At 44.5% G+C, this 14,355-nt stretch overlaps 1 protein-coding gene across 4 annotated transcripts in view; it reads right to left on the bottom strand.

The window, feature by feature from the left end:
• ppef2 (protein phosphatase with EF-hand domain 2) overlaps positions 1–14,355 on the bottom strand; it is a 56,998-nt gene that overhangs the window by 24,451 nt on the left and 18,192 nt on the right. For 3 of the 4 annotated variants that reach the window (XM_033024564.1, XM_033024581.1, XM_033024573.1), the window contains 3 exons: positions 11,106–11,233; positions 4,963–5,020; positions 2,651–2,817 (listed from right to left, as the gene is read on the bottom strand). In XM_033024564.1, the coding sequence (XP_032880455.1) occupies positions 2,651–2,817; positions 4,963–5,020; positions 11,106–11,233 (353 nt within the window). Of the gene's footprint in view, positions 1–2,650; positions 2,818–4,962; positions 5,021–11,105; positions 11,234–14,355 lie in introns of those variants that run through there. The other variant, XM_033024590.1, reaches the window with a different exon arrangement.

The raw sequence follows: 14,355 nt of genomic DNA, 5'->3' as shown, positions 1-14,355 counted from the left end.
TCCACGAGTTTAAATGAGTTCCCACGTGTATGTCTAGGTTTGCCGTTTACTTCTCATTTCTGCGATGTACCAAGTTCCTCTCCTGAGTTACTCTTGAGCCAACAACAATGTGTGGAAAAATCATCACATGGATAAAAATGATGTCATGCAGTTTTTTTTACTATAAAAGCCTCCCATGACCATGGACAGAACTGCCCCGATGATCAGCTTCTCCGTGTCTCTTATATGGCTGCATGCTTCTCTTGTCATGTAATTAACCGCTTTTATCAAAGCGTTGCCTATCATTGCAACAATGCAATAAATGGCATTTAAAGTACTTGGCTATCAAAAAAAGCACAAAACGTAAAGGTGTTTAAGAAACGGACTGCAGGGAGAACTTCAAAGCTTTTGTAAATCGATTAAATTCAGGTAGAAGTTGAACTCAAGATTTAAATCCCCTGAAAGTTAGGTTTCTTAACACAGGATAGATATTCTGCCAGAACGGAGTTGCTGAATAAAATCTTCTCCCGTTTTCCACCGTTTCTTGCATGACCTTGGCTTGCCAGCTTTATTTCACACTCCGTGATCTGTGTAATGTATATAAGTGTTAAAATTATAAACTGACCAAGAAGGTCCAGTGTCCTCCCGTTAGTTTAGTTTAGAGATACAGAGAGGAAACAGGCCCTTCGGACCACCGGGTCCGCGCCGACCAGCGATCCCCGCACACTAACACCATCCTACACCCATCTTGGACATTTTTACATTCACCAAGCCAATTAACCTACAAACCTGTACGTCTTTGGAGTGTGGGGGGATCTCGGAGAAAACCCACGCAGGTCACGGGGAGAACTTACAAACTCAGTACAGACAGCACCCGTAGTCGGGATCGAACCCGGGTCTCTGACGCTGCATTCGCTATCAGGCAACTGCACCACCGTGAATGAAGGCCTGTTTTAAGTATCAAATAGAGGAGCAAGAAGGTGATCAAGGCGGAGAGTAGAAAGTGTAGAGGCCAATGCCCAGGTAGTCCAACTCGCAGGAGTGCAGGTCCACCATGATGACGCCGTGGCCGCGGTGGGCTTTGGGGGAGGTGCAGGTGACATCGGTGACCAGGCGAGGGATGTAGACCATGGTCTGATTGATCCACCACACGAACCACCTGGCGTCGCAGGTGTGGAGAAAGTGCTTGCCGCTTAGCCGCAGCTCCCGAAGGTGTTTGATGGCGCTGTCCGGGAAACTGGAGGCCTGGATGGTCTTCAGGTTGTTGTAGCTGAGATCCAGGTACTGCAGGGAGGTCACGTCCCGCAGGAAGTCCTTGGTCAGCTTGGAGATCTGGTTGCGGGTGAGGTTGAAGACGCAGGGTCTGGGTGCAGTTGGACAGCATGCGAGGCACCGTGGTCAACAGGCTTGCTACCGAGGTCCAGCAGCTCCAACCAGCCTAGCAGGTAAAGCCTGCCCCAGTTGAAGCTCCACAGCTGGCTACCGCTCATCACAAGCTCCTTAAGTAGCGGGGCAGGTGGTCAAACACGTCGTACGGCATGAACACGAGTTTCTTCCCCTAATAATCAGCAGCTATCTGTGATCGGGAGCAAAAACTTGCAAAGGGCACACACGGCACGCACGGTTCCTCGCCAGCGAAGATGGACACAAAATGCTGGAGTAACTCTGCGGGACAGGCAACATCTCTGGAGAGAAGGAATGGGTGACGTTTCAGGTCGTGACACATTACTTCTCTCCAGAGATATGGCAACAGCACAGCACAAAACCAGTCTGAAGAAGGGTCTCGACCCGAAACGTCACCAATTCCTTTTCTCCAGAGATGCTGTCTGCCCCGCTGAGTTACTCCAGCATTTTGTGTCTGTCTACCATGGCTGATAATGTCACCTCACATTGTAAAATAATTATCTGAAGAATTGTCTCCTCGTTGGCTCAAACATAATCTATGTAGAACTCACGTTTCTCTCTGCTTCATATACGTGGGAATTCCCTCAGTATGGTCACTTTTCATGCGTCCCGCCCGGAGTTATCCCTTCCCATCAATGCTTGAGCCCCCATCTTCGCTCTGTACCTTCAGCTTCATCGGCGGCTCTCTCCCATTGAAAGTATCCAAGTTAATTTCAGACCCCAAAATCCATCCATCCATTCATTCATTTTCCATTAAGATCTGACTAATCTTCAACATTTCACTTCTGGCACTCAGGCCAAACCCACGGTAGACTCAAGAGTCACTATGGTAAACTCACGGGCCACTACGCTCTTACAACGAGTTTAAATGTTTCAAATTTTAACTTCAAGAGTAAATTTGACTCGTGGAAATCTTTAAACATGTTTGAAATTTTTCAAGAGTTAACAAGTTTCCCGGGTACCTGCCGTTAGCGCCACGAGTCGCTAAGTTGCGTCCACGAGTTCCGACATTCCTGCTACGTTAATTTACGTGATTACCACAAGTTTAATTTGTTTTAAACTCGGGGTCACTCGTGGGTCGACTCGCACCGTGAGACAGGGGTTTAACTCTCTCTTGCAAACATCCAGTGAATTGGCCTCCAATGCCTTCTGTGGCAGAGATATCAGATTGATGCCCATTACACTTGGCATCCAATTTCCTTGTCAATGACACTAGGATTTAGCAACATATTTATGGAACATTGATTGTGAATACATCATCACTTACTTGTTTTTCTTTGAAGGCTTCTAGTAAGGCAGTGACATGTGCAGGCGTCAGAGGGAAACAGAGTTGGGGGCCAACGTAAGCGTCTGAAACCTCGATGTTATCATAGGCGGACTGATTATCCTTACATGTCTCATCTGTCTGAGTAATAATGTGGGAAATAAAACCTTCTGCAGAGAAGATGTAAAAGATGACATTTGCCAACCATGATCCAAGTACAATGCGCCAAATTCTAATTCCACATATCAATTGGCTCAATTTGCCTCCGAGCTCTAACTTTAAAAATAGACAAAAATTAGAGATGTCTTTACCTTGTACATTTTGAGATTTATGACTTCTACATGAACATTTCTGACTCAGCAGTTGTTTTTAAACCCTTAAAGCACAAATCTTTTGTTTTTTGAAAATTGCATTGTTTGATACCAAATCAAAGGTTTCAGAGATTTCAAAGGTCTTTTATTGTCACATGTACCAATTAAGGTACAGTGATATGTGAATTACCATACAGCCATACTAAAAAAAGCAACAAGACACACAACTACATAAAAGTTAACATAAACATCCACCACAGCGAATTCCCCACATTCCTCACTGTGATGGAAGGCAAGTCAGTATTAAGTTACCTGAGGAATATTTCTGTCTTAATTCACCATTAAAAGTTATTTTTGCTGCTATAACTATTCAGCCAGAAGTAAATCCCTGACCCTGAAACGCCATCTGTCCATTTTCTATCTTGCCTGATCTGCCGAGTTCCTCCAGCACTTATTTTTGCTCGATCTCACCATCTGCCCTTCCTTGTGTTTCCTTTGCAACTATTACTGCTGGCTTATTTCAATTAAAATTCTTGGAACAACCGAGCCGAACCCTGCCATTTCGCTTCTTGAACTTTACTTATATTGCTGCATTTGGTTCATCTCAATGCTGATGACTACAGACTGAATTGATGTCATTCAGTTAGGATACCCCAGTCAGCCTTCTACCATTCACTGAACTTGATGTAGAATAACATTCACTTTCCTGCCCATTTTCCATATCTCTGTGTGGAAGCTTCAGTATGACAAAGGTACAGCACAAGGACCTTTGGCCATCCTTTGACATACAGCACAAGGTTTGTGATAGGCATCATTACATGGGCCACACACTCCCCACCATTGAAAACATCAAGGCTCACCACCATCCGTGCCATGCCCTCTTCTCACTGCTCCTATCAGGCAGGAGGTACAGAAACCTGAAGTCTCACACAACATCCTACAACAATCATGTTTTTGAACCAACCTGCACAACCCTAATCCAACCTCAGCAGCAACACAATACCATGGATCATCTCTTGCACTATCATAAACTTGTTTTCTAATTGCACTAATATAATGTATTATTCTTTTCACTGTTGTAGAATTTATGGGTAATTTATGTATAATGTCGTTTTTTTGTGTTGTCTATGTGCCTGTGACGCTGCTGCAAGCAACATTTTCATTGTACCCATAGCTCACCACACTTGTGCTTTAGACAATAAACCTCACTTGATTTGATGTGGAGCTAATTATTTAAGTTCTTTTAAATTGAGGAATTTATTTCCTCAGAAATGAATGACGTTTTCTATTTCCAAAATTTCCAATCAGAGGTCATAACTGCACATGTGATGAGACCCCAACATTGGAGAAAAAATATTCCTTTTTTTTTGCACAATTATTACCTCTGTAAGATTTGTGGGTTTATGATGTCTGACCATTTTATCCAGCCTACTCTCACGGTGTCCTCGTGCTGACACTGCAGAAATACGTATCACATACAGATAATCCACGGCACATCTGTGAATAGTTATAGAATACTAGGCAGCATTAATTAGCAATGTTACAAAATTTTGAGATTTAAAAAATCAAGTCTGTAATTTATCCCATCAGATAAAGCATAAAAAGAAGTTTAATTTGACACCTAATTCACTTTCATATCTCAAGTATTTAAAAAGTTATGGCCATTTTCATACTCGGAAATTAGCATCTTGTTCCCTATTGATTTTCTATGGACATAACAAAAAAGCTGTGATCGTGTGCAGTCAAAAGCCCATAACCTTCTTAAAAATTAAGAGAACTGCAGATTTTGGGACTGGATAGTTTTGGTTAGAACTATGAATAACAATGATCCCAGCATTGATCCTTCCTCCAGTCTTGTGCAATTATCCTTTCCCTTTGTTCTCTGCCAGTTTGCTGATGATTTTTGCACATTGTTATTGGATGAAACAGGACTGAAAATATTTAGATTTCCGTTACAGAAAATTTTTTGATGACATGTTGTTCAGGAGTTTTAAATAAACTTACGCTCATTGCCGCAAGCCGGAGTAAAATGGTCCATCAAACAGCTGAAGAAGTTATGGAGCTGCAAAACAAAATTTAAAAATTGCTGCTGGAAATGGGGCTCTGAATGAAAAGAGCATAGATACTTAGATACATACAGTAGATACATAGATTATAGGTGCAGGAGTAGCCATTCGGCCCTTTGAGCCAGCACCGCCATTCAATGTGATCATGGCTGATCATCCAAAATCAGTACCCCCTTACTGCCTTCTCCCCATATCCCTCCCCAGTGCCCGAAGAGCTCTATCTTTTGAATGTATCCAGTGAAACGGCCTCCACAAATTCACAACTCTGGGTGAAAACTTTTTTCCTCATCTCAGTTCTAAATGGCCCACCCCTTATTCTTAAACTGTGGCCCCTGGTTCTGGACTCACCCAGCATCGGGAACATGTTTTCTGCATCTAGTGTGTTCAATCCCTTAATAATTTTATATTCCATTAGATCCCCTCTCTTCTTTCTAAATTCCAGTGAATACAAGCCCAGCCGCTCCATTCTTTCATCATATGACAGTCCCGCCATCCCAGGAATTAACCTCGTGAACCTAGGCTGCACTCCCTCAATAGCAAGAATGTCCTTCCTCAAATTAAGAGACCAAAACTGCACACAATTACCCAAGTTGTCATCTCCAGGGCCCTGTACAACTGCAGAAGGACCTCTGCGCCCATACTCAACTCTTCTCGCTATAGGCCAACATGCCATTAGCTTTCTTCACTGCCTGTTGTACCTACATGCTCACTTCAGTGACTGATGTACAAGGACACCCAGGTCTCGTTGCACTTCCCCTTTTCCTTACCTGACACCATTCAGATAATAATCTGCCTTCCTGTTCTTGTGTCTTAAGGACATTTGTGTGCTGCATTGGCAAGTCAAATTTCACGACACCAATTGGTGTATGTGATAATAAATGTCCTTTGTATTCTTTGTATCCTTATCCACATTATACTGCATCACCATGCATCTGCCCACTCACCCAACCTGTCCAAGTCACCCTGCTTCCTCACAGCATCCTCTTCACCGTTCACACTGACACCCAGCTTTGTGTCAACTGCAAATTTGCTAATGTTACTTTTAATTCCTTCATCTAAATCATTAATGTCCTTTAATGCGGTGGGCGGCGCGACTCTTGTCAGCAGCGGCCTCTGCAGTCCGTCTGTCTTTTTATTGTTTTCTGTCTTGTTTCTATGTAGTTTTTATTGTTTTTTTTGTCGGGGTATGTGTGTGGGGGGTGGGGGTGGGGGTGGGGGAACTTTAAGGTCTTTCCCCTGCACGGGAGACCCGACCTTTTCTTTGTCGGGTCTCCGTTGTCGTTGGGGCTGCAACGTGGAGCGGCCTCCAACAGGAATGACCTGGGGCTCCAGTCGCGGAGCTGCGGATCTACTCACCATCACGGAGCTGGCCGAGTCCGGAGCGGGTGTAGCAGTGGTGGAGCGCTGCTGTGACCCGACACCCGGAGATTCGGAAGCTCCTACCGCAGGTCTGTGGACAGTAATACCGGGAGCCCGCGGGTCCCTGGTGGGAGACCGCTTTTCGGGGCTTCCGCAACGGCGACTTCTCCTGCCCGAGTTGCGGGGTTGAAGATTACCTGGAGCGGGGCCTACATCACCGCCCTGCACGGCTTGGAATGGCCATGGGACTTTGTGAGCGCCCGCCGGGGCTCCGACACCAAGAGCCCGCCGGGGCTCCAACACCAAGACCCGGTGCGTGGCCTTGCATCACCCGGCGTGGCTTTAATGGCTGCGGGACATTTAACATCGCCCGCAGGGGGCTTTGACTCTGTCTTTGACTCTGACATGGGGGGGAGAGGGGAGTGCAGGGGAGAGATATGTTTTTTTTGCCTTCCTTCACAGCGAGGAGAAGATGCGCTGTGAAGGATGTTTGTGTAAATTGTGTTGTGTCTCGGGTCTTTTTTGTTTTGTATGTATGGCTGCAGAAACGGCATTTCGTTTGGACCTCAACGGGATCCAAATGACAAATAAATGTATTGTATTGTATTGTATTGTAATGTATTTTGTAAATAGCTGCGGTCCCAGCACCGAGCCTTGTGGCACCCCACTAGTCACTGCCTGCCATTCTGAAAAGGACCCGTTAATCCCTACTCTTTGTTTCCTGTCTGCCAACCAATTTTCTATCCTACCCGACCACCAATACCATGTGCTATAATTTAGCCCACTAATCTCCTCTGTGGGACCTTATCAAAGGCTTTCTGAAAGTCCAGGTACACTACATCCACTGACTCTCCCTTGTCCATGTTATTTGTTAGATCCTCAAAAAATTGCAGAAGATTTGTTAAGCATGATTTCCCCTTCGTAAATCCATGCTGACTCGGACCGATCCTGTTACTGCTATTACATCGTTGATAATCGACTCCAGCATCTTCCCCACCACTGATGTCAGGCTAACTGGTCTATAATTGCCTGCTTTCTCTCTCCCTCCTTTCTTAAAAGGTTGGATAACATTAGCTACCCTCCAATCCACAGGAACTGATCCAGAATCTGTAGAACATTAGAAAATGTTCACCAGTGCATCCACATGTTCTAGAGCCACCTCCTTAAGTATCCTGGGTTGCAGTCCATCAGGCCCTAGGGATTTATCAGCCTTCAGTCCCATCAGTCTACCCAACACCATTGCCTGACCAATGTGAATTTCCTTCAGTTCCTCCATCACCCTAGGGCCTCTGTCCCCTAGTACATTAGGGAGATTGTTTGTGTCTTCCTAATCCTCTGGCTTCCTTTGGAACATAGCTCATCTTTGCTATGTTCTATCTCTTCTCTTTTAATGTTTTACTGTCCTTGACTTCCCTTGTCAGCTATTATCACCTCTTACTCCCCTTAGAATCTTTATTCCTCTTTGGAATGAAATGATACTGCATCTTCTGGATTATTCCCAGAAATACCTGCCATTGCTGTTCCACTGTCAACCCTGCTAGGGACCCGTTCATCCCTGCTAGGCCAGCTCTTCCCTCATGCCTCCAGAGTTCCCTTTGTTCATCTGCAATACTGACACTTCCGATTTTACTTTCTCCCTCTCAAATTGCAGATTAAAACTTATCATATTATTGTCACTACATCCTAATGGCCCCTTTACTTTGAGTTCCCTTATCAAATCTGGTTCTTTACACAACACTAAATCTAGAATTGCCTTCTCCCTGGTATGCTCCAGTACAAGCTGCTCTAAGAATCCACCTCGAAGGCACTCTACAAACTCCCGTTCTTGGGGTCCAGTACCAACCTAATTTTCCAGGTCTACCTGCATGTTGAAATCTCCCATAACCACCATAGTATTACTTTGTTACATGCCAATTTTAACTCGAGATACAACTTGCACCCTATCTCCAGGCTACTGTTTAGGGGCCTGTAAATAACTCCCATTAGGGTCTTTTTACCCTTACAATTCCTCAGTTCTATCCACAATGACTACATCTTCTGATTTTATGTCACCCCTCACAAGGGACTGAATTTTATTTCTTACCAACAGAGCTACACCACCCCCTCTGCCCACTTGTCTGTCTTTTCGATAGGACGTATACCCTTGAATATTCAGTTCCCAGCCCTAGTCTTCTTGCAGCTATGTCTCTGTAATTCCCACAACATCATACTTTCCAATTTCTAACTGAGCCCCAAGCACATCCACTTTATTTCTTATACTTTGCGCATTCATATATAACACTTTTAATTCGGTATTCACCTCCCCTCTCGCACCGGTTCCTATTTCACCTGACCTTACTCTCTTATCCCTTTCTTGAACTTTCCGTCCCATTAATTTGTGTGTCTTTCGTCACTTTTCTTATACTCTCTTCCCCTTTAACTCCAACCTTACACTCCCCCCCGACTATTTAGTTTAAACCCACCCGTGTAGCACTAGCAAACCTGCCTGCCGAATGTTGGTCCACCTCCAGTTAAGGTGTAACCCGTCCCTTTTGTACAGGTCACCCTATCCCAGAAGAGACCCCAGTGGTCTAGAAATCTAAATCTAAATATTACAATTCAGTTGTAATATAAGAATCTACTAAATGTGACCTGATAGACCGAGATGACATAGAATCATAGAGTGATACAGTGTGGAAACAGGCCCTTCAGCCCAACTTGCCCACACCAGCCAACATGTCCCAGCTACACTAGTCCCACCTACCTGCGCCTGGTCCATATCCCTCCAAACCTGTCCTATCCATGTACCTGTCCAACTGCTTCTTAAACGTTGGCATAGTCCCAGCCTCAACTACCTCCTCTGGCAGCTTGTTCCATATACTCACCACCCTTTGTGTGAAAATGTTACTCCTCAGATTCCTATTAAATCTTTTCCCCTCCATCTTAAACCTATGTCCTCTGGTCCTCGATTCACCTACTCCAGGCAAGAAACACTGTGCATCTACCCAATCTATTCCTCTCATGATTTTATACACCTCGATAAGATCTCCCCTCATCTTCCTTTGTTCCAGGGAATAGAGTCGCAGCCTACTCAATCTCTGCCTATAGCTCAGGCCCTCTAGTCCTGGCAATATCCTCGTAAATCTTCTCTGCACCTTTTCCAGCTTGACAACATCTTTTCTATAACATGGTGCCCAGAACTGAACACAATACTCTAAATGCAGTCTCACCAACGTCTTATACAACTGCAACATGACCTCACAACTTCTATACTCGTAGCTCATAGGTACATAGCATAGCTCAATTAAAAAACAGCGGGGCCTCAACCAAAGTAATTTCAGCAAGTGACCACCTCATGGAGAATGTAGACAAAAATGCTGGAGAAACTCAGCGGGTGAGGCAGCATCTATGGAGCGAAGGAATAGGTGACGTTTCGGGTTGAGTGCACATTTGAACCTGAATTTACTCTCATTAGGACATTATTGGGCAGGGCAGAAAAGGGGAAAAGATATCTGACATATGATGAAAGAATGGATCGACAGGGCTTGTATGCACTGGAATTTAGAAGGATGAGAAGGGATCTTAAAGAAACATAAAATTAATAAGGGATTAGACAGGAAAAATGTTCCCGATGTTGGGGGAGTCCAGAACTAGGGATCACAGTTTAAGACTAAGGGGTAGACCATTTAGGACTGAGATGAGGAAAATCTTTTTCATCCAGAAAGTTGTGAATCTGTGGAATTCTCTGCCACAGATGGCAGTGGAGGCCAATTCACTGGATGTTTTCAAGAGAGAGGTAGATTTAGCTCTTAGGGCTAAAGAAATCATGGGATATGGGGAGAGAGCATGGACAGGGTACTGATGTTAGATGATCAGCCATGATCATATTGAATGGTGGTGCTGGCTCGAAGGGCTGAATGGCCTACTCCTGCACCTATTTTTCTATGTTTTCTATTTACTGCTGAAACATGCACTCCCAAAATGGAGCCATGGATAGCAAATAGGATCTGGAACTCTGGCAAGTTCATCCCTATATGACTGAAGCTAATCACAATTGCCTTTGCTAAATCATTAGAGACCATAGATCGAATGTGCTTTTCACATTATATATTCATTAGCCTTTTCGGTCGGACAGTTAGAGGGAGCCAAGGTCAGTGCTTTCTAATGTAAGTTCAATTTAGTTTAGTTTAGAGATACAGTGCGAAAACAGGCCCTTTGGCCCACCGAGTCTGCGCCGACCAGTGATCCCCATACACTATCCTACACACAATTTATTTGCACTACACTAGGGACAATTTACAATCAATATCTAAGGCAATTAACCTACAAATATGTATGTCTTTGGACTGTGGGAGAAAACTGAAGCACCTGAAGAAAACCTACACAGTCATGGGAAGAACATACGAACTCCGTATAGAAAGCACCCCTAGTCAGGATCGAACCCGGGTCTCTGCCTCTGTAATGCAGCAACTTTACCGCTGCGCCACCATGCCGCCCAAGTTATTAAATTAAGCTTTGTACGTATGCTTGGTTAGTGTATGTCTCACATTGCTATTTTCAAAAAGATCTCAAATGGTCCTGATATGCCATCATGGTCAAATGGATGTATTTAATTTTCCCCTCCAAATATCACAATCTTGATGCACTTTGAGACTGGGTACTGTGAGATGTGTGTAAGAGGCACCGTGCCTGGAATGACCCTAGAGGTAGGAGTTTTCCAAAAGCGGAACTCCTCATCCTTACCTTGATCTGGTCCTGCTCCCCCGCATATTCGATGGATTGGAAAATGGTCCAGGTACACCGCCTGCGTACCTCCATCCGTGCCACGTACTGGCGATACCACCTCTGGATGAGAATGGCTGCCTTGATAGCTGTGAAGAGCAACAAACACAAACACGATACAAGCAGTTGGAAGATAATGCACGGTGGCTGCTTGTATCTTGTATACTTTATTTCAAGAATCGAGAGTTTTATTGTCATATGTCCTGAAACAGAACATTGAAGTTCTATGTTGCGTTATTGTGTTAACAGGCCTGTAAAGGTGCAGCAAGTAAGAATTGCATTGTTCCAGTCCCAGTGCATATGATAGTTAAACACTCGACACCCTCTCTTGTATTCTCCTCGTTCTGATGGGGTAGCAGTGAAAGGTGATTTTGTCCAAAGTGCTTTCAGCCCTGCTCTTTACAGGATATATTATCATGTGGGTGTGGTCACCAGCTACAGGATCCCCACTAGCAGGAGGCTGGAAGAGGTATGGCACAGAGACAACTTGCCTTTCTACTCCTCCCTGCCAGCCATAGTTCATCCACATGCATGGGAACCAGTGCAAATCCCAAACCCTGAAGAACTAATATCCAGCAACTCTTTTAATTTCCCACTGTAGTGACCATAAGACTTAGGAGCAGAAACGCAAAAATTACAAAAAAAAATTAACGGTTTTCTAACTAATTCTAACATGATTTTTACCAAAGATCCTATAGGTTCTTTGATTTTTACTAAGGTTGAAGTGGCGAATGATTAAGAAATACGCAATGGAGAGAAAGTTGCAAGGGTGTGCCTGTGTGCAAGGGATGGAGCAGCTTTTGACCCAGTCCTGTAGCTTGGCAGCTGGGGTCAAGTGAGTGATACATAGGCCGACTATCAGGCAGGTTGTTCTCTACACCATGCCATCTGCTCCTTAATCACTTTGAGTGGTCCGATGAGTCTTTAGTCAGGCATAGTGAATCTGGTGGTGAATCTATGTAATTCTTTGCCACAGAAGGCTGTAGAGGCAAAGCCAGTGGATATATTTAAGGCATAGATAAATAGATTCTTGATTAGTACGGGTTTCAGAGGTTATGGGGAGAAGGCAGGAGAATAGGGTTAGGAGGGAGAGATAGATCAGCCATAATTGAATGGCGGTGGAGACTTGATGGGCCGAATGGCCTAATTCTGCTCTTATCTCGTATGACCCTAGTGCGTAGGGAGTGGATGAGAGAGTGGGATAACATAGAAATAGTATGAACGAGTGATCGATGGTTGTCGTGGTTCCAGTGGGACCAAGGGTCTATTTCCAAGCCATATCTCTAAACACTCTTACAATTGTCCAACGGCTACACTTGTACAGTACATTGAAGTTGATTTTACACCAGAAGCACAAGTGGACATGCAACGCCCCTTTCCAAACACTGGCACCTGTTAGACTATATTATTGGCCAAGCAAGACGGCCTGAAGAAGCTGCATTACCTACATGACACAGGTAACTGCTGGACTGACAATCACCAAATCCATATGTCCATCAATGTGGCCACAAAACATTAACAGGACCGTTGTTGCAAAGGGTCAACATTGAAGCTCTCGAAGAGAGCAGAAAGGCAACTGCTGATGGACTGCGCATTACAGACTACCCCTCAACTGCTCATGTTCAGGGACAACAGAGCACCCACGACATCTGAGCTGTCCTGATGTCAACCACCATTGGCATCTGTGAAGAGAATCATAGCTTCTCTACCAAGAAGAATTTTATGAAAATGACCAAGAGATCGAGGAGATAATTTATTGCTAACTTGATTGAATAGTCAGACTGTGACAGATTAATTTGATTGTTTTAGCGATCATTTATTTTACTAATGATTTACTATCATTAGTTGTGGCTTATGATCTGGGACCAGGGTAAAGATCAGCTTGGAACATCTTACGGGATTTCTAGATTTCAAACACATTTCCAAGATTAGTTCCACAATCCTGTTGGAACGGAAAATAATATCGAAAGGAAGGGTCTTGGCCCAAAAAATCGACTGACTATTTCCGTCCACAGACACGCCTAGCCCACTGAGCTCCCCCAGCATTTTGTTTTTTGCTCAAGATTCAGGTCTCTGCAGTCCCTTGTTTTAGTTTTAAGTTTTAAGTTTTAATTTTAGAGATACAGCACAGAAACAGGCCCTTCGACCCACCGGGTCCGTGCCGACCAGCAATTCCTGCATATTAACACTATTCCACACACATTAGGGACAATTTTTACATTTACCAAGCCAATTAACCTACAAACCTGTACGTCTTTGGAGTGTGGGAGGAAACCGAAGATCTCGGAGAAAACCCACACAGGCCACGGGGAGAACGTGCAAACTCCGTAACAGACAGCACCTGTAGTCGGGATGGAACCTGGGTCTCCGGCGCTGAATTCGCTGTAAGGCAGCAACTCTGCTGCTGCGCCACCATGCTGCCCAAAGAATACTGGGCTCTGTCTACTTTACAACCACAACAGACACAGAAGCCTCACAACTGAACTTTTAAATGGATTAAGTGGAAAAATGCAGAGTAAATTTACAAGTATGTGGCCTGGACTCGAGTCCCTAAGCTACAGGGAGAGGTTGGGCGGGCTAGAAGTTTATTCTGTGGACCTCAGGATGCTGAGAGGTGATCTTATAGAGGTGTATAAAATCATGAGGGGAACCAGTGGATGTGGTGTATCTGGACTTCCAGAAGGCTTTCGACAAGGTCCCACATAAGAGATTAGTATACAAACTTAAAGCACACGGCATTGAGGGTTCAGTATTGATGTGGATAGAGAACTGGCTGGCAAACAGGAAGCAAAGAGTAGGAGTAAACCGGTCCTTTTCACAATGGCGGGCAGTGACTAGTGGGGTACCGCAAGGCTCAGTGCTGGGACCCCAGCTATTTACAATATATATTAATGATCTGGATGAGGGAATTGAAGGCAATATCTCCAAGTTTGCGGATGACACTAAGCTGGGGGGGCAGTGTTAGCTGTGAGGAGGATGCTAGGAGACTGCAAGGTGACTTGGATAGGCTGGGTGAGTGGGCAAATGTTTGGCAGATGCAGTATAATGTGGATAAATGTGAGGTTATCCATTTTGGTGGCAAAAACAGGAAAGCAGACTATTATCTAAATGGTGGCCGACTAGGAAAAGGGGAGATGCAGCGAGACCTGGGTGTCATGGTACACCAGTCATTGAAAGTAGGTGCAGCAGGCAGTGAAGAAAGCGAATGGTA

The sequence above is a fragment of the Amblyraja radiata genome, chromosome 1 (assembly GCF_010909765.2).
Source record: "Amblyraja radiata isolate CabotCenter1 chromosome 1, sAmbRad1.1.pri, whole genome shotgun sequence".
Taxonomy (NCBI): Eukaryota; Metazoa; Chordata; class Chondrichthyes; order Rajiformes; family Rajidae; genus Amblyraja; species Amblyraja radiata.
Note: the sequence above shows the minus strand (reverse complement) of the source record. Positions and strands in the feature narration are given on the sequence as shown.